The sequence below is a fragment of the Chamaea fasciata genome, unplaced genomic scaffold (assembly GCF_029207755.1).
Source record: "Chamaea fasciata isolate MVZ Bird 193981 ecotype frontalis unplaced genomic scaffold, bChaFas1.0.hap1 SCAF_4, whole genome shotgun sequence".
NCBI lineage: Eukaryota > Metazoa > Chordata > Aves > Passeriformes > Sylviidae > Chamaea > Chamaea fasciata.
The window spans coordinates 64,881,186-64,899,587 of NW_027094089.1; the positions used below are offsets into that span (position 1 = coordinate 64,881,186).

Sequence of the window (18,402 nt, forward strand, 5' to 3'; positions counted from 1 at the left end):
AGAGACACAAATAAGAAGCCAAGTAATTTTTCACTGTGGAAAACATTAGAGTGTGTCTTTCTTCAGGAACACTGACCTTCTTAAAATCTCTAAAGATTAAAAAAAATGTAGTAAGAAAAACAAGGTACAAAATATTGTTTGTATCAGGCACAAGAGTGCGTAAGAATTCTTCATATTCCACCACAGCCTACTTTCTACAGCCAGTTCAGTATTTTGAAGTTTTCAGTGGTATCTCTTGCTGAAGCCACCTACTGATCATTTGTGTGTGAGCTAAAACTTGAGTACTCCCGATTTAAAACCCAAATGAAAACCAGAAACACTTATGATTTAAAAGGTTAAAATTACTTTTTTCAGCCCAAACTCATTTACATTTTTTGCATGGGCAAAACCCCAGCAACTCCAGAAAAATGTATGAAGTGTTTTGGAAGATAAAAAAACTACATATGAAAAATTGAAACATTCACTCCAACTGCTGGGAAGAGGACCAAAATATAACTACCCAAAGCGAAAGGTTTTTTCCACTTCAGAACAGCTGCTCTACACTGACAGCATTCTCACTCTGCTTAAAGTTACAGATCTGAGAACCTAGACTACAAATGTAAAAATGCCAGCAATGAAAGCAAGTCTTTGACACAGTAAAATAATACAGCAGTCTCTAGTGCCACTCAAGAACTCATCTTCCCTCTTGAAGAATAGATAAAGGCAAGTCCTACCATTTCACAAGGCAAAATGCCCTAAAATTTTATTCCTGGAAAAACAGGATTGGCCATTTTTACAGCTACATCTGGAAGTGCTGGACTGCAAGGTGCACTTAGTTATTGTTTCAAGGCAATAGTAATAGAATTCTTGGCTACAGCTGAATTTAACACCTTTGAAAAGGCCAGTTTCATGTGTTAAGAACTTGACTGGACAAGGGCACAGGCAAGTCAGTGCTGTCCTTTCTTAGAGCAGGAATTTGGACTGAATTACTTGTTGAGGTTCTTTCCAGTCTGGACCATTCTCTGGCGTGGCCATTTTGATACTCTTAGAAATTTTCAAAGAAACCAACCCAGGAAATTAGCATTTTACCTAAACTCTTGCATGTAGTGTAATTCATCATGTTCTTGCAGTTAGGAAAGTTGAGGAACTTGAAAGTGCCACTCTGGAGTCTATACAGTAAAACTAACACAGAAACCAGGATTCCTTTACATGCTTCTTTGGTGAATTATTTTACACTTCTTACAGGGAATTCTCATTTTATTTCATACACTATACACTAAAATTGCAATCAACAGTATTTCAAAAGAAACCAGTTTCCAAGTTCACCACACTTTCCGTTTCAACACTTAGGCATTTAAAATACATTAAAATTAGATTAATAATAAAGCAGACCTGATCTGAAGTCAGAACTTACAAAGAGCAACATCTTTGCATTATTTTGCCATGACTACTTTCCGTAAGTGATAACTACACAATGATTAATGATTAAAATGCAGATCAGTTTACAGCATTCACAAAAACAGACTTGCCACATGAGTCTGAAAAAAGCAGCAGCCTCTCATAATTTAAAAGTGACTATCCACATGCTTGTTTTATTTGCAAAAACCATCCCCCCAACCCCCGTATTTACTGATGAAACCAAGGACTAGGTTATTTAGAATGATTAAAAACCATTTTCAGGCTGAGTCTGAAGGGGGGAGAGGGCAAAAATGATGTATTTCAGTGGTTCCTTTGCACATAAACAGACTCGGCTGGACAAAATATTTAAACTAGCAGAGGTTTTAAATTACATACATCAGTGCTGAACAGTTCAGGAGACAATTTTATACACACCCCTCCAATCTAACAAAGAGAAATGCTAGGAACAGCCAATTGTTTTTTAGGCTTCCTGTACACTTTGACCGCCACTACTACTACTACTACAACACCACAGATTGGTATGATTATTACACTCTCATGTGGAGCATTAGAGTAAAACTAAACCCTGAAGTTATCAGTGGAAAGTCAACTAAAAATGGCACTTACACATGCACACATCAGTTTCTATTTTGCTTTATTTACATACTTAGTTAATGCAAGCCTTGCAAGCAAACTGCAAGACACCCAAATTTGCATTCTGTGCAACTCTGCCCCATACCCATTTTTCATTGTTTTTATACAAAGCAAGAGATGCCCATTTGTCATCCTCTGCCACACTGCAGCAAAGTAAGTCTTCCATTTACCTGTAAATGATAACATTTAAATTTGCTTTGGTCATTTTTAGTTTCTATTTTACTAACAGTTCCATTAACAGTGAAGTTGGAAACATTTTTAAAAGACCAGTAAAGCCATCAGTCCCCTTCTTACAACTTCAGAAAATAAATTCCTTTCCACTGGCTAACAGTCCATATTAAATATCAGATATGATGCTTATAAAGCAGATACTAACAATTCATATCCATTCCTTATGTCAGAGAACTGGTAAGAGGAAAAGTGAATCCTCAATGCAATCGCATTTGAAATCTGATCCCCTTTGTATGACTGCATGACATATTCAACTTGTGTCTGTAATTTTTAAACAGTCCTTTTTTAATTACACTTCGGAAACTATATCCCCATTTTTAAAACAAGTCACTCTACAGTGTAAGGAGAATACACAGAGTGGATTCCCTGAAGTTCATTTTCTAAGCCATTTAAACAATAACTAGGTTAGCAAGTCAATCATGTCCAATGGGCCAGATCCAGACCTGGACAGATTAAGAAACATTTTGAAGCAGTGTTGAGTAAATAATTTTGGTAAGCTGTAAAACTGCCACATGCAAGGTATACTGTACTATAACAGCTCCAAATCCTTTATAAAAACCTTGCATTCCTTCTTCCCGTTTTATAGTATTTATGCAGTCTTTCATTCCCTCATACTGAGTATTGATTGGAAGCACTTCATAGCCAAGATCTGTATTGTCAATTATTGTGCGTGTCCCCTGAATATGAAGGCGGTGCAAAACTGTTTCCAGTGGGTAAAGCATGACATCAGCACAAAGGCTAGCAGCGAAGCTAGCAATAAGTTCTGGAAAATATGCATCCAGCATGTTCTGCACAGAAGTGGAGCTCTCAGTTGGAAGGTTGTGGGAATTATCCCTTTTCAAAACAAACAGGACAAGCTTCTGGATGATGGAACTGATGACATAGTGAAGAACTCCGTGTAGAGCAGTGGGAAAAGTCAGGACCATCAGAGGAAGGAGACGCTTGCTATGGGGTACTCCCAAGCCTACAACTCTCCCAATTCCTTCTTTGATGCAGTCCAGGATGCCAGGATTGTCTCGAATGATTTCACTCTACAAGCACAAAGAAGGAGTTACAACTCATACTGAGCACTTCACTATCATCCTGACATCCACTCTGACACTTCATCACTGCTGAACTTTTTAAAAAAGAGCTGAACACTTGCGTGCTATTGTGTCTACACAGCTGTATAAATAAAAGTCCCTTGTTATAATGGTCTTCACAGCATTCAATTCAGCTTCTTAAAGAATAGACCTATCTTAAAGAGGTGAGGGGTTTTTAATGTATATTACAGTCATCTGTGTTTCTACCAAAGAAATTCAACTTTTAGCCCACTGCTGAAAGTATCAGAATGCAAAAAAGTCATGAACTTAAAATATCTACATCTGGACCAAAATGCAAGGAAGTACTTATTTAATTCAAAATTCCTTTACTTTAAAGACTATGACTATAACCCTTGAACTTGAATCTACATAGACTTATATAACTAGTATTTAAAGGTCATTTTTGACATGAATTTAATAGATTCAGTTGTGAATGTTTTCATGGCATATGCATTTAAAGTACTATTCTTTACCCATGCTGTCTCTTAGTAAAGAAATAATTCTGTTGATGTACTGAGAATAAAAATCACGTAATAATTATTTACTCTGTTACATGCCACCTGTCAGTATGGGATTAAGCTAGAAACCTTATTTCCCCTACAAATGGTTATACTCCAGTGCTTTATCATGTGGTTTACATACAAAATTCAAGATTTTGGTGTTCTCCTAAATGTCCAAGTGTCTGAATCCATGTGGTCTGTGTCCTGACCTCATGCCAGAATAAACCATCAGAATACTCCTCAGTATTTTGAGGAAATATTAACAGCCTACAGAGCCTTCATGGTCTTTTCTATGTGGGAGAGAAACTAGTTCAAATGCCTGAAAACATAATGTTGTTGCAGACGTTAAGTACAAGTTAAGCAGCACAACCCCTATTGACTCCTCTTCTGTCCCACACCACTACTGCCATTGCACTTAAAACGATTCTTGCTTTGGCCTAACACACCACCATGAGGTTTGCGATGCTAATGAAAAAGAACAAATGTGACAGCTACAAATTTCCACCATTTACAGCTATTTTGATGAAATGTACTGACTTGGAAAGTGGCAGACAGTGTTGAACAGCATGGTTTATCAGATTTAAGACAATTAAAGTCAACATAAACCTGCTAGTAAGGAAATCCAACAATCTTTTAACTTTTCTGGTTTGTCACTGGTCATTGTCCTCTTGCAGCACAGGAATGTATTGCAAACCTGGCAAACCAAGTTGCTCCCCTGCACTGATTAATACAGCACAAAAATCTTCACAAACATTATCATTACCTCTGTTGTGCTTCTAATAAGCTTATGATGTTTCCACTAACTCAAGAACATATTTCATGCTTTATATAGAAATATTTCATATTACTATATTTCAACATATATACACACACACTTGTTCACTAAAATACTGCACACAGCTGAAGCTACTGATCTCAAAATCCTCAGATCTCAGTGGAATTTTCATAACCAATCCATTACAGAGAAGATCACCTACCTAAAAGGCTGACAGAGATGCTTTTCTGGTTTTTTATTGCTTTCCTATGAAGTTGCCTTCTAGCAAAGAAACTTTATATTTAACTTCTTTATGTTTTATTTGCTGGAACATATAGGTACAGCATGTCCCTATTTCATATGCAATATATTCCAATTATCTACATTAAATGTCCTTTCTAATTCTAGATTTAGTTAAGATAGTACACTAATATACCCTTCATAGTAAACACCCACTTCAGCAACGTCATACAACCTCAAGCAAAACAAATGCAACTACTGCAGCATAAACCTGAATTCAAAGATTCATTTCTCCACATAATCTCATCTATTAAGAGTAACAGTATCTTCATAAATGTTCCAAATATATGTAAGTTACCTGTACAGTTTCAATCAGGCTTGCAGAATAAAAAGGCATTGCTATCACATGCGTTAACCTGTAGAAATTAACAATGTAAGAATTAACATAATGACAACACTGTAATTTTAGCCAAACATGCACCTGAAAGTTGATAGTTATCTACCAAATTATTCCTGAGAGAAAATTATCTAAGAATAACTCAATTACTAAAATGTACATCAGCAAGCTGAGATAAGCTTCAGTCAAAAGTTTAGTTCTATTTCCATATGGTCAGACTGATTAGGAAGAATCTAATCTTTTACATCAGTTGAGTTCATAGACACAAGGACTTAGTATGAGAAAACCTGTGAAAGTGGTGTGTGTAATCAAGATTGCTCAAAAAAATCAGCATTTGTAAAGTACTGTTAGCATCTTGTCAAGTAAACACAGCAGCAGATAAAACTTATGTCCATTTGGTAGTTCTATTATGTTTAGATAATAAGACATAACACACATGCTATACTTACCCTTTGAGTAAAAGGTGTCCACCTATCTGCCTGAGGTTCCATTTATGTGAAAGCTCTCTAAAAAGAGAAGTATTTACCACAATATGAAAAATCACCCACATGTAATTCTTAAGTAATTCTTCCATGAATGTCAACAACCAGTTCTCATATTGGTGTTCTACTATTTATGTTGAAGTATTTCCCGTATTTGGAAAGACACAGCAAAACATTTAGTAAATCATGTTGAACTTCTGGTAGTTTTTTGGGCTTGTCACACATTCTATCAAAAAAGGTTTCAGTTATTAATTAATAAGATGCTTGCAAGCTCTCACAGCAACTGACTTTAACCAGTTCTGCATTTATTTAGCAACCTTCTGTACAAGCGCTTAAAGCAATTATCAGGGAACACTGGAGTACTTTAAAATCGTCATACTTTTCCTTTATCAAGAAATCATTTTTATTTCATTTTGGTTTGGTTGCACTCTTCTGTTCTTTAGGTTAAGTCTACTCTGTTGTTTCTTTCCTAAAAATCTACATCATATACTGGCACAGTCAGACAAGAACAAAACAAGTACAAGAGATCAGATTAGAAGTTGCACAGTAATTCTGTACAGACATAACTGAAGTTTTTTGTCCACACTTTTAGTTACACACTTCAAAATACAAACAGCAAATGTTTACATCCCACTTGACAGAAATGTAAACCCACCTAGGTCAAGATACAATTCAAATACCAAATGTACTTACAATGCATATGGTCAATACTCTAGCTATGAGGTATATAGATACTTGTCTGAAGTGCTGGGGACACTAGACTTTGCATTTTTAATAACAAGCTGTGATGTGTTCAGCTTCAAGTGTTGTCCAGGAATCACAATCAGACACTGCCTGCAGTTAAAATAACTGTAATCTAAGAAAGGCAAGATTTTACCCTTTTTGAAGATTTGTGTGTTGTTAATAGCTATCACATTTTAAATACATAGTTCAATCACTAAACAGGAACAGATCGTTTTTACCGTTATGTATTTCAGATACTTGGATCACATCCACTTACCCATAATACTTAAATGATGTGGAAAATTAAACCAGCCAAACTAATGTGTGAAAGCCTAACCTGTCAGTCCACAAGGCATAACTCTCCCTGCAGTGGAAGAACAATGATGCAGTAAGTTTGTCTAGTACAAAATGTTCACACCCATTTCTGGGCTCCTCTCCTAAAACAGGGATATCTTTTCACATAACTATAATATACAATTGATATTTCACTTCTCTGTGCTCTTTGGAGGCTGATAATGTAGTTAAATAACCTTTTAAATCAGATTTGCTGGCACAGCTGCTACAAGCAATAACATTCTCCTTCCTTAGACCACCGAAACATGCAAGCCACCATTAAAAAGGAAGAGAGAGCATTCAGCAGAAACCTGCTGCTGGGTGGTGCATGTATGAGACAACCATTTAGCCAGATCACTTTCTGAATCCAGTTAATTTCCTGACTGTTCACATACTGTGTTTCCACAAAGATGGGAGTAGCCCAGAGGAAGGAATAACCTGATTCCAGCAGAAAGGTTTGCCTCTTTTGGCAGCAGCACCAGCTGCTGAACTCGTCCACAAGTAGAAAATCACTCTTCAAATTTATGAGAATTCAGAACTATGAAGATATAAACACTATTATCACATCTCATGAACTTAAGCATACCCTAGAGCTGTATCTAAAACACACCTGGAGGAAAGCACATACCTGGAAATTTCAATTACCTGTGAAACAGAGCTGACCAAAAACCTAATGAACACACTCTATACAATTTAAATATGAAATGCTTTTACTAATGCTTTTCAACTTGCAAATGCCTACTTTTACTAGTATGGATGCATGCATCATAACAGTATTTGATTCAGGCTAACTGTATTTCTTCTTTTTAAACAGAGTAGCTTCCATGTCCCTAAATATTTTTAGTAAAAAAATTACTAAACTTCTGTAGCAGAAGATTGACACAGTGATGTAGAATGATGAATATTGCTTTAAATGAAGTCAGTAATTTTTAGTTGCATCATCTTTTTTATGGGAATACAGAACAAGGTACATATAGTTGTTGGTCAAGGAAGGCAGAAGACAAAGCTGCCAGACACATGGATGCTCATTTACCATGTCTTCTCATTTACTAATGCAGGCCATTCTGCTCTCCCACCTACCAAAGACAATGCAAATACTCAGCAAAATGTAGTGCTGGCTCATTAGCTGTGCAAGTTTTCTGTATTTAGATTAATAAGACTGAGAATTTTTACCTTAGATATGGTATTTGCTATTACCACACAAAAAAAACCTAAATAAAAGAAGAGAATTATGATTTTTTTTTTTAATTACAGAGTTGAATACCAAAGACCAACTTGCTGCAATATTTCTACACTCAGACCAGTAAGCAGACACAAATAAATAAAGTTCCCAGGAAGAATCCCTCACTATTTATGGATTATAAGGTTGTCTTTTCAAGACAACCACACTGTGTTTGGAAACACCTACTTAATGTCTGGTTGATCTCATGAAGTAATATTTTTCAAACAGCCTTACTAACACTTTGAAAATAAGTCAACAACTTATTAATTTGTTAGAAGCAGTAAAAAAACCCCACGCAATACCTTGGCAAAGGTGTAAATTCACTGATGATGCCTTCTGTTCCCAGGGTTATGCCCTGAACTATGAAAGTGCTGCCCATTCCTTTCCAGAGAGCTCTTGGACCCTGTATGTTGAAATATGCAACATAAAACTCAAAAATATTTTCACCTTATTCATTAAAAAATTTCAGTAAATTTAGACCACACAGAGCTACAGTTCTACCATTCAACTTTGTCATTAAATTCAGGTAACAACTCTTTTTTAACCTATGAAGAAATTCTTGTTTTTCTGTAATTTCGAAGACTTGTCAATAATTTTGGAAGGATGTCTCTGACTGTTAATACTCTATATTATAAACGTAACACCATTTTCTACGGACAAAAAGAGCTTGAGATGTCAAAAGTACATCCACAAAAAATTCAGATTTAAGAATTTCTTACTGCCTTCTGATCTGAGTTTAAGGATTGCCATTCCCCTGCAGAATTGGAAATGTATTCAGTACTATCTTTGGAAGGAGTCCCTTCAGCAATAATTTTATCCACATAACAATTAAGGATCTTTTAGAACCCTAATGAAAAGAAAATCAGTTTCAGGGACCTTTTGTTTTCTAACATCCATAAATCTTTCCCTACTAAGCACTGTATTTCTGAATAAAATAATGGTTAACTTGATCTTCTTGGCACATTTCTGTAACCATAAAAAAACCCAGACCCTTATAATAGCCATGTTTTTCAACACCATCTCCATAAACACTTGGAGATTTCAATGTACATACATGCTGTAGGAAATCTCAGTGCTCAGATATAGCCTGACACCAAATACTAACCTGTGTTTTATTGATGCAGTACATGATATTGACAATAGTAAATGGTGTGAGATGATAATTCCGTGCATGATAGTTAACCTGTTAAAAATATAAATAAGGGCAGTCTTAGAAACACACTTGCAAATACGACAACTCTGAAGAATAAAGACTTTTCAAATATAAGAATTTTATCTCGGTAAAGATCAGCTAAAAATATGAGTAAGTTCTCACTGAAATTTAGGGAAATGGGCAGCCATTTTAAGTATTTTTATGTTGAAAGTTTAAACAATAAACCATACACAAATCCAAACCTATGAAAAAAAGCATCCTGCTTGTAAATGGCAATCTGAAAGTTGCTCTGCAGACCCCGAAACACTTGCTGTAATTTGCCTTCCACTGCCCAAACAAAAAAGAAGGAAGATTTTTCAAAATAAGCTAAACTACGTAAGACAAAACATGTACTCTACAAGTAAAAACTTGTTAATGTAGCCGAGTCCCCCTAAAAATTGCAAAGCTTCCTATACTACATACTTTCACACAGAGTATGAAAATACAGAGATGTGACAGTACACAGGAGGTTTGACTGGAATAGGTAATACAAAAGACATACCTGACACTGACGACGTAGAACAATGCAAGGATGTGCCAACACATTTTCTGTAAATAGGCTTTAAAGGAAAATTGTATTTAATGCATGAGAAGCCACTAAAAATCTGTAGAAAAGGCTTGTTAATTTTCTCTAACAGCAACAGATCAGTATTTGGAAAAGTGAATTTTCTAGTGAATTAACAAGGCATTTTTGATGGCTACCCAACAGCCTCCCAAGTAACAAGTTACATAAAATCTGACATATACATTTACTACGAAAAAGCCCCATATATATGTAGTATGCACATATTTTTGTAAGCAAAAAAACCTTACAAAATTTCTTAATCTCACTTTTCTTCAAGTATCAGGGTACAAAAGAACCACAATTATGAAAGGATTAGTTCCCAGTTTTATGCTTATTCTGCATACTGTATTATTAATCAAGACTCTCCTTAGGAGGGCCAGAGAAGGACTGGTACTAACAGCTGACTACTTATTCACCAAAAACACTTCTGACCCAAACCAACTCTCCCACCACTGCCAGAAGTTGTATTTCAATCAAAACTTCAGAAAAGTTCTCACTTCCAAGGCAGAATTCCTGGTTGCAGCCATTCAGAGAAAAATACTCATTTCATCTCAAAGTGCCTGAGTGATCAGAGAATTTACCTGTATGTTGTTCAAACCTGGGACATGGATTAGAACAGTAGAACATCCAGGATTTTTACAAACATCCCAAGCTACAGGATCATCTGTGGTAGGTTTCTCAACTACCGACAAACAAGTACAAGTGGCACAGAAAAATACTGCAGTTTTTTAACTATTGAGCTAATTAGTAGTTTGCTACTAACGAAAGAGCTAAAACTTTCCCTGGATATCAGTATCTTAAAGTTCACCACTTTCTCAAAAAATACTGTCAATAATCAGGGTCATGACAATGAAAAATAAAATGGCCATTCAGACCACTTGGTTCGATGAACATCATGGTCCCAGAATACTAAGGTAATAAACCTGAAGACATTTTCACCTTCTTAGGAAACATCTGCATTGCCTAAAAATATTAATAAAAGTTGCAAATGTCAAAGGAATTTTCTGGGGCTACTTTCAGATTACTTGGACAGCGTACGCACATCCTGGGCATTCCACATGAAAAACTGTTTCTTACATTCACGTAAGTATTTTTTGAGCAACAGTTAAAGAAAACAGAAACCTAAATGGTGGTAGTAAGCTTCTAAACACATTTCAACTGCTTATGGCTATTGGAATAAAAAAACAGTATAAAAGTTTATGTAGGGTTTATGAGACAAATTAGAGTTTTACTATTCCTTTGTCACTGAACACAACTCTTACCTTGCAAGGCCAATACCAAAGCCAGCAAATCTGTTCAACTGCTCTGAAAAAGAAGACAAAAACCAAAACAAAACCAGATCATACAGCAACAATAATCACAAAACAGGAGAAAATGCCATGCACGGGATCTGAAAAACTAATTTTGTCCTATACATGCACCAGAAAATTACAAGCAGTAAACCACAATATTTATGGTAGCTCAGCAACACAGGATATAAACAAATTATTCCCCTAGAAATATCTGCACTTTGGACTGCATTTGAGTTTGTACATTCTTATATAAAATTATGCTTTTCCTACAGGGAAAAAAAAGAAGGGAGAAAGCGAACAGTAAGGCAGGGAGTGTTTTAATATCCAAAAAAACCAACTGAAACCAACTACTGAAAGATTTAGCATGCATGAGTTTACAGTAATTCTGAAACAAATTTAGATAACTGAGGTGAGAATGATGTTAAAACAGTAAAAAAGCAAAATTTTGGGAGAAGTTACACAAAAAGCCACAGATGGAGTAAAAAACATCAACATAAAGCAAATTTTCAAGCCACTTGTTTATCTCCAGTCCTTTGCAAAAATCTAGTTACTGGAGAATTAAGAAAGTAATGAATTCAACTGTCTGTTGTCTGCTACCAGACAGACATTTGCACATTGGGAATTATCAGAAGGGATTTTAAGGCAAGCATCTGAACAGTAAAGGCATTTTAAAGTTAATGCTCAGCCCTACAGTCTTCAGACTGAAAGCAGTCTGAAAGGGATGGATAAAGTCAGCAACTTCAGTGGGGCTCCACACAAATGCAGCAGCACTCCCAAAAATGGTAAGATACCATTTGCAGCTGCTGGATTCAGTAATTACAGCAACTCCTTATCAGTCCTCCAAAGTGCAGAATGAACACACCTTCCACATGTAGACAGGGGGAAAAATGCAGTGTCCAACTATGCAAGGGTACTTAAACAGTGCTTCAACCAGTGCATACGTGGATGGAGTCCACCTAAAGGCAGTAATCTTTTTAAGACTCGAATAAAAACCCCGCACTACAGGCAGAAAAGAAAGACTGGCCCAGTAATAAAATTCCTTTTCAGGTAAATTAGTATTTCATAAATCTTGTGATACTCAAGTGTCTATAAACTGCTCCTTTTAATTAAAGACAAAATGTAGTACCCTAGATACAGCAAATTTTCCTTAATTCACCTCAATTTCATGAAGACCTAAAACGACTTTACTTATGCGGGCTTTTACTCAGCTTCCTAACAACTACTGAAAAAGCCTTGAATTCAGTTGCTTCCTTAAATCCTATGAGTCCCACAGTTCCCTCTCTATCACGCGTGGACGGGGGAAGTTTACGTCAGCAGGTCAGGTTTCAAACTCGAGAGAAGCCATGCAGTCTAAAACACCAAGACAATAACACAGCACTGCTAGACCTTAAAGGCACTTCCGGCCCTTAAAGAGGGCGGAGTGTTTCCACAGGATATTTATTGTTTACATGGGCAACGAAGACTAAGCTGATTGCACACTGCTTAACAAGAAGCTGCGGGTCGCGTTCTGGCACTCTCTGATCACATTAGCATGGAGCGACACAGTGCTGGAGAGCAACAGGCAACGACGGAGCAGTCCGTGTTTTTCTAAAGGACTTCCTTCTTTGGCGTTTCAGCACCGCCAGTAAAAAGGAGGGCCCAGGCGGCGCTCGGCCTGCCCGCCGAACAGCCCAGGGCCGCCGCCCGCCCTTGCCCGGCCCGACGGGTCCTTGCCCGCGGGAGGTGGGAGCCGGGGCTCAGCGAGGGACCGGGGAGCGGCCAGAGGCGGCGGCCGCCCCCGTGCCAGCCCAGGCCGGGCCCTCCCTTACCGGCGCCGGGGCCGCCCGCCCCGAGGTTGGCCTCCTCGTTGGGACCGGCGCCGCCCAGAGGGGTCCCGGCCCCATACGGCGGCGTCTTCTCGCCCCAGTGCAGATTGCGGCTGCCGGGGATGTCGGGCGGGCTGGTCACCCAGGGGCCCAGCTCCGAGCCACTGCTGAAGGGCCTGGAGCCGGGGCCCAATTCGTCGCGGCCGACCCCGCGGTAGCCGAGGCCGTCGAAGCCGTCGGGGCGCCGCGGGTGCATAGCGGGGGTGGCCGAGGGAACCTGGTGAGGCCGAGGGAAGCGGGAGAAGCCGCGCTCCAGCCGCACCGGCGGCAGCCGACCCGAGCTTGCCGCCCGCCCTGGCACTTCCGGCTGCGGTGAGGCCGCGCGCATGACCGCCGATGAGGCGGGGCCGGGGCGCTGGGCCAATGGCAACGCTCCAATTGTCCGGCCCGAGGCGGGGCGTCCGGCTCGAGGGGTGGGCGGGCGAGGGCGCCGCGGGGAGGGGGCGGGGGGGGCGTCCGACCTTCCCGCCCGGGCGTGTGGGGAATTCCTGTGTCGGACGTGCTCCTGGCCTTTTCCCGCCGGGCCGCCCCTCGTGGGGAGGCCGGCGGAAGGAACAAGGGGTGGCCGGGGAAGGGGGCTGTGCGGGCATAAGACAGCACTTTCCGGGGAAAAACGTTCTTCTTATCGATCCTGGAGATACGAACAACACAGCACACGGCAAGCGCAGGGACGAGGCCAAGAAGGGGGGATGGACTATGGAGAGGAATACAGATCACCCAAGATCCCGATAGCCCTCCGACCCATTTTCGTAAATGGTCTGAAAGAACAGATTGCTCATGACAACTGATTGCATAGAAAGTGAGGGACACTGCAGGACAGGGAAGTCAGTCCATAGAAAGTATCCCCCAAGTCCAGGCAGTGCCCATAGGATATCCCATTGGCTGGATGGATACAGCTGGATCGGTTCTGACACCAGGATTAACATCCCTTCAGCTGGATCAATGCTGGAACCAGGAGTGGTGATCTTTTTCTCTCTTCCTCTTTAGTTCACCTCTTCCTTTGTGTCTTCCCTTTAACACTACCTGTTTATTTAAAACTCGTTGCCATGTGCTTATATAGAAGGTCAGGGACTAAAATACCAATTTCCATGCTGAATGTGTAATTTACTAATAAAACTTTCTGATTATTTGCAGTCCCTCTGACTTTCGTTGGTCCTTTTAACCATGAGCATTTATGAATCTTCCTTCCCCTTAGGAGTGGGAAGTCACACCTTGTGGGTTTAATGATCCCACAGAGTCACAGAATCACTTTGGTTGAAAAGACCTCCAAGATCATCACGTCCAAACTATGACTGTCAACCAGACCTGGCACACCCTATCTTTCCTTAAACACTTCCAGGGACGGTGATTCCACCACCTCCCTGGGCAGCCCATTTTAATGACTGGTCACCCTTTCTGTGAAAGAAATTTTTCCTAATGTCCAGTCGAAACCTCTCCATGCACATTTAAGACCATTTCCTCTTGCCATGTCGTTTGTTGCATGTGAGAAGAGGCTGACCCCCTCCTTGCTTCAATCTCCTTCCAGGCAGCTCGTCTTTTCCTGAGAAGCCCAACAAGGTCTCCCACAACTGGGTCTTAGTCTGACACACAGGTGTTCTCATTTTGTGCACTAGGTTAAGCCAGTGTTAGTGCGTTCAAGTCTAAGTATAGCACAGATGGGAGGAGTCATCCATAGCTGTGTGAGAGGGAATCTCATTAATGCATATAAATATCTCAAAGGCAGATGCCAAAGGATGGTGCCAGACTTTTCAGTGGTGCTGAGTGACAGGACAAGGAGCAATGGCCACAAATTCAGCACATGAAGTTACAACATAGCTGTACTGTGGTGTGTCAGTTTTAGTCTTCCTGAAGTAGTGGAAATCACAAAATCAGAATAGTCAGGGTTAAAAAAAATCTTTAAAGGTCATCTAGACCAACTGCCCTGCAATAAGCAGGGACATCTTCAATTTCCAGCAGGTGTTTAGGGCCGTGTACAAACTAGCCGTGAATGTTCCCAGAGATCTGGCTACAGTCTCTCTGGGCAACCTTTGCCAGTGTTTTACAAGTCTTATAATACTCTCAGTCCTTCAGCTATGTCAACAGCGCTACTCAGCTTGGTGTCATCTGCGAATTTGCTGAGGGTGCACTCAGTCCCACAATGTCCATGTTATTGATAAAGATACTGAACAGTACTAATGAAAAATTAAATATTAGTGTTAAACAGAATTTCAGGTGTGGGGTCCATGCCTTTTACACAGTGTCCCTAGACCATTCCCTGGTGTTTGACTGTGCTCCCATAGCACAGAACCTATTTTCACATGATACAGCAGAACTTTGAGCTGCTTTCTTTTCTTTGAAAGAAAATACAGAACAATTCAGAGGATTACTTCTGCAGTGGGAACAAATTGGCAACAGCCTAAGTGCACTGAGCAGGAATCACAGTGGGACACAAAGCTTCTGTGCTAATGATCCCTTAAATTTAATTCCCATGTGACTTAATATAGAGCCAGGCATAAAGTTTCTGTGCTTGGTCTTGGAAGCATGACCAGCCTCCAGGAGAGAAAACAGAATGAAGAATGTCAATAAGAGAAACCAGTAAACCACAATTCCTCAGAAAAAAATAGGAGTAAGAGTGTTGTTCCAAAGAAACCACAGTCTTTTTCCACACTGGAAAGCAAAATTACAATTGGAATAGCCAGATCCATTGCTTTTTCTAAAACAATATTCATTGACTAAGTATGTGTGTGAGAGGGAGAACTGTTCAGCATGAGGAAACTATTAAAATTAAAATATATATTCTCTTGGAAAACGATGCTAGTAGCTACTGCTCTGTTAACCAGTTAGCAAAGGACTAGACTGCAAAGCCTACTACTACTGAGATTTGATTTACACCACGTGTTTGAGATCTGCACAGTGGCTAGCTGCCCTCTCATTTGTATAATGGAACAGGGCAGCTGTGTTCCACGGCAGCCAGGGGCTTCCAGCACCACAGCTTGAAAGACAATTGAATTTGGTCTATATATTGGGCTTGTGTGACTGCAGGAGTGACTTGTGTGGGAAGACAGCAAGACCTGCCCCTCTGTCAGGCACAGCCAACTCCAGTTGGCTCCCAGCCAGATCTGCCATGGCCAAAGCTGAGCCCATCTGTGATTTTGATAGCAGGAGAGGGTAAGGGAAAGGTGGTTTTTCCAGTATCCTACTGTCCTGGGTTGAAGTATATTCTATCACCATCTTCAAGAACTGTTGAAACCAGGTGAGGCAGTGCTCCCTGCCTCCTCCACTCTGGCTTATCTTCTGTTAATGGGCCCATCAGCACCTTTGCCACACAGCTCACAGATAACCCCCTCCTGGACTACCTCCTGTTAATGGGCCCATCAGGCCTTATCACGTGACTCACCATCCCATCGTGAGATGCTCCGCCCAGAGGGAGAAACCAAGCATTCCAGCCTGGATATAAGCTGAGACTCTGAACACCAGAGGGGCGTTTACCCACTGGATTCCCAGAGGTCCCGAGCTACCAGACCTTTCTACAGGATCACTGCTTCAGGAAGACCACCTCATCTAGACTGCTTCCATCACTCCACTCAGGTTGTATTCTGACTCTGTCAGTGGTCTTTTGTATTATCGCATCTATTTTATTTTACTTTCTTTCTTTTTTTCCTATTAAATTGTATCTCTGACTTGGAGCCTCTCATTTGTTTTGCCTTCAAACTACTACACCTACTCTATTTTAAACTGGCAATAAATTAACCTTCTCCAAGTGAGGGTCAGGTTTGAATGTTAATTTGACATTGGCTTAGATGGGACACCCAGTAGTGCTTATGTGATTTGGGGGTCTTCACCCCATGCTCATGTTTTACTTCCCATAGCAATTCAGGATGAGAACACAGATGCTTGAGTACCAGCAGGAGGCTCACCCACAGCCAAGGAGAGCAGCAAACTCACAAGCTTTTTCCTCGGTCTCTCAGGCCTGATATCCATAGTGTCCTTTGTTACATCCCAGTGGTGGATGTCCAAATAGCTCTTTCCCTTCAGCTGCTCATATGTTGAGTGCTCTAAGAAGAAAATCTTTGGTTTGCCTCACAATTGTACTAGGCACATAAATAAACCCTCAAGCATCCCAAAAGGGCCAGCAAAAGGGAGCCTGGGGTTTTAATATCTGCTGGCAGTCTGGATTTGAATCTGTGATATTTTCCTGCTGTCAATCTCTGCAACTCCCTGAATTACCCAAACAGGAAGCTGGAAGGTGCCACAGGCTCTTGGGTCTCTCCCTCACACTAACAACTGGCACCCAGCATGTCTGTGCTTTGGCTGGCTGGTGCTTGTTCACCAATGCCCATCAAGAGTGATCGGTGCCAGGAAGAAGAGTCTGCAAATTGCCCTCATGGGGAAATTTTCAGTTCTGAGATGAAAAGAAACAAGTCTGGAAGTAAATGGGTCTTTGCAGGGTTGTTTCTCCTCACAGCTGAATCTAATGTGGGTGGTTGGGTAGTCCTTTGCTGCTTGTGCACTAATACCTCTACTTCAGTCTTCTTTTGTGTACAATGTGTAGAACACCTGAAATATTAGATATACCTCCAAACCATAAGAGTGACACCCAATTGCAAAGCTAATATATGATACCATGTACAATGCATTAATGCTCTTCTAACGTTTTTGACAGCAGAATACCAAATTCTGTAAAATGCTGCATATGTGATTAATAAATAGCAAGCCATGAGTAAACAAAGTTCAGAATCTGTTCCTCAGCTGAGCTGAAGAAGCATATATGGGAAATGGGAATCAGAACTAAAGAAATTAAAATATTCTTGTTATAGGTTGTTATTGGAGTAAACCTACCTGATATGAAGTGGTGTTATCCGGGGTGGGGGGGTGGGGGGTGGTTCATGAGAAGAGTGCATTAAAGAATTCAAAGAATTTGTCTGTTATTAAGATTTGGATGTAATTAATTCATCTACACAACAACAGAGATGTGCAATGGCATATGTGTACATGTGGTGTGCCTCCCCTGCACACCTCCTGGGGCCTCACTGTGATCTGAGAAATGCTCATTAGGCCTCGATCTTCACAAACAGCACCTGGGCTGAGCTCCTCCTGAGCCTATCAAAATCAGTCTGTTCCCAGGAATTTGTACTATCTAATGAGCTCCCGTTTTTTAATTAACAGCCTTGGAAACTTATTTTTCTTGCCTGGAAAACAACCCAAGCAGAATAACAATTTTGTTATCAAACTTTCAAGGAACATACTGGCTCAAATTGCAGTCAGGATGAAAAATTATTATGAATGAAACCCACTCTCTTGTGACTTTATAAACAATGGCCCAAAGTGAGATCCTTTGAGCTCTCCAGGACAGCAGAGACTGTGACCAGCACCTTCCTCTCTGTGGGGCATCTCAGAGCCAGAAGACTCTCAAGTTTGCTAAAGTTGGAGGATCACTGAATGACAGTGATGGAGCCTGGACTGACACCCCCGCTTCTGCAGGCTCAACCGTTTGCCCATTGGGAAGATCCAAAG

The 18,402-nt window shown here is 40.3% G+C and overlaps 1 protein-coding gene across 2 annotated transcripts; it reads right to left on the bottom strand.

The window, feature by feature from the left end:
• Positions 1–363: 363 nt before the first annotated feature.
• On the bottom strand, positions 364–13,194 carry SLC25A46 (solute carrier family 25 member 46). 2 transcript variants are annotated; one of them, XM_066181833.1, is made up of 8 exons: positions 12,853–13,194; positions 11,015–11,057; positions 9,690–9,747; positions 9,101–9,178; positions 8,298–8,398; positions 5,685–5,741; positions 5,197–5,254; positions 364–3,293 (listed from the first exon to the last, which is right to left on the bottom strand). In XM_066181833.1, the coding sequence occupies exons 1-8, from the start codon at positions 13,103–13,105 to the stop codon at positions 2,715–2,717; spliced, it is 1,227 nt and encodes a 408-aa protein (XP_066037930.1). In that variant the 5' UTR covers positions 13,106–13,194; the 3' UTR covers positions 364–2,714. The 2 variants fall into 2 exon arrangements, with proteins under 2 accessions (XP_066037930.1, XP_066037931.1); XM_066181834.1 differs by having other exon boundaries at positions 11,015–11,052; positions 12,853–13,000.
• Between the last annotated feature and the right edge of the window lie 5,208 nt (positions 13,195–18,402).

Bases quoted from the DNA above. Each gene is read 5' to 3' on its own strand.
- SLC25A46 (XM_066181833.1), bottom strand. From the start codon at position 13,105: ATGCACCCGCGGCGCCCCGACGGCTTCGACGGCCTCGGCTACCGCGGG. The intron at 9,179-9,689 runs GTATGTCTTTTG...TATTTTTAACAG, and splicing joins TTCTACGTCGTCAGTGTCAG to GTTAACTATCATGCACGGAA. The intron at 8,399-9,100 runs GTTAGTATTTGG...TTCAACATACAG, and splicing joins ACTGCATCAATAAAACACAG to GGTCCAAGAGCTCTCTGGAA.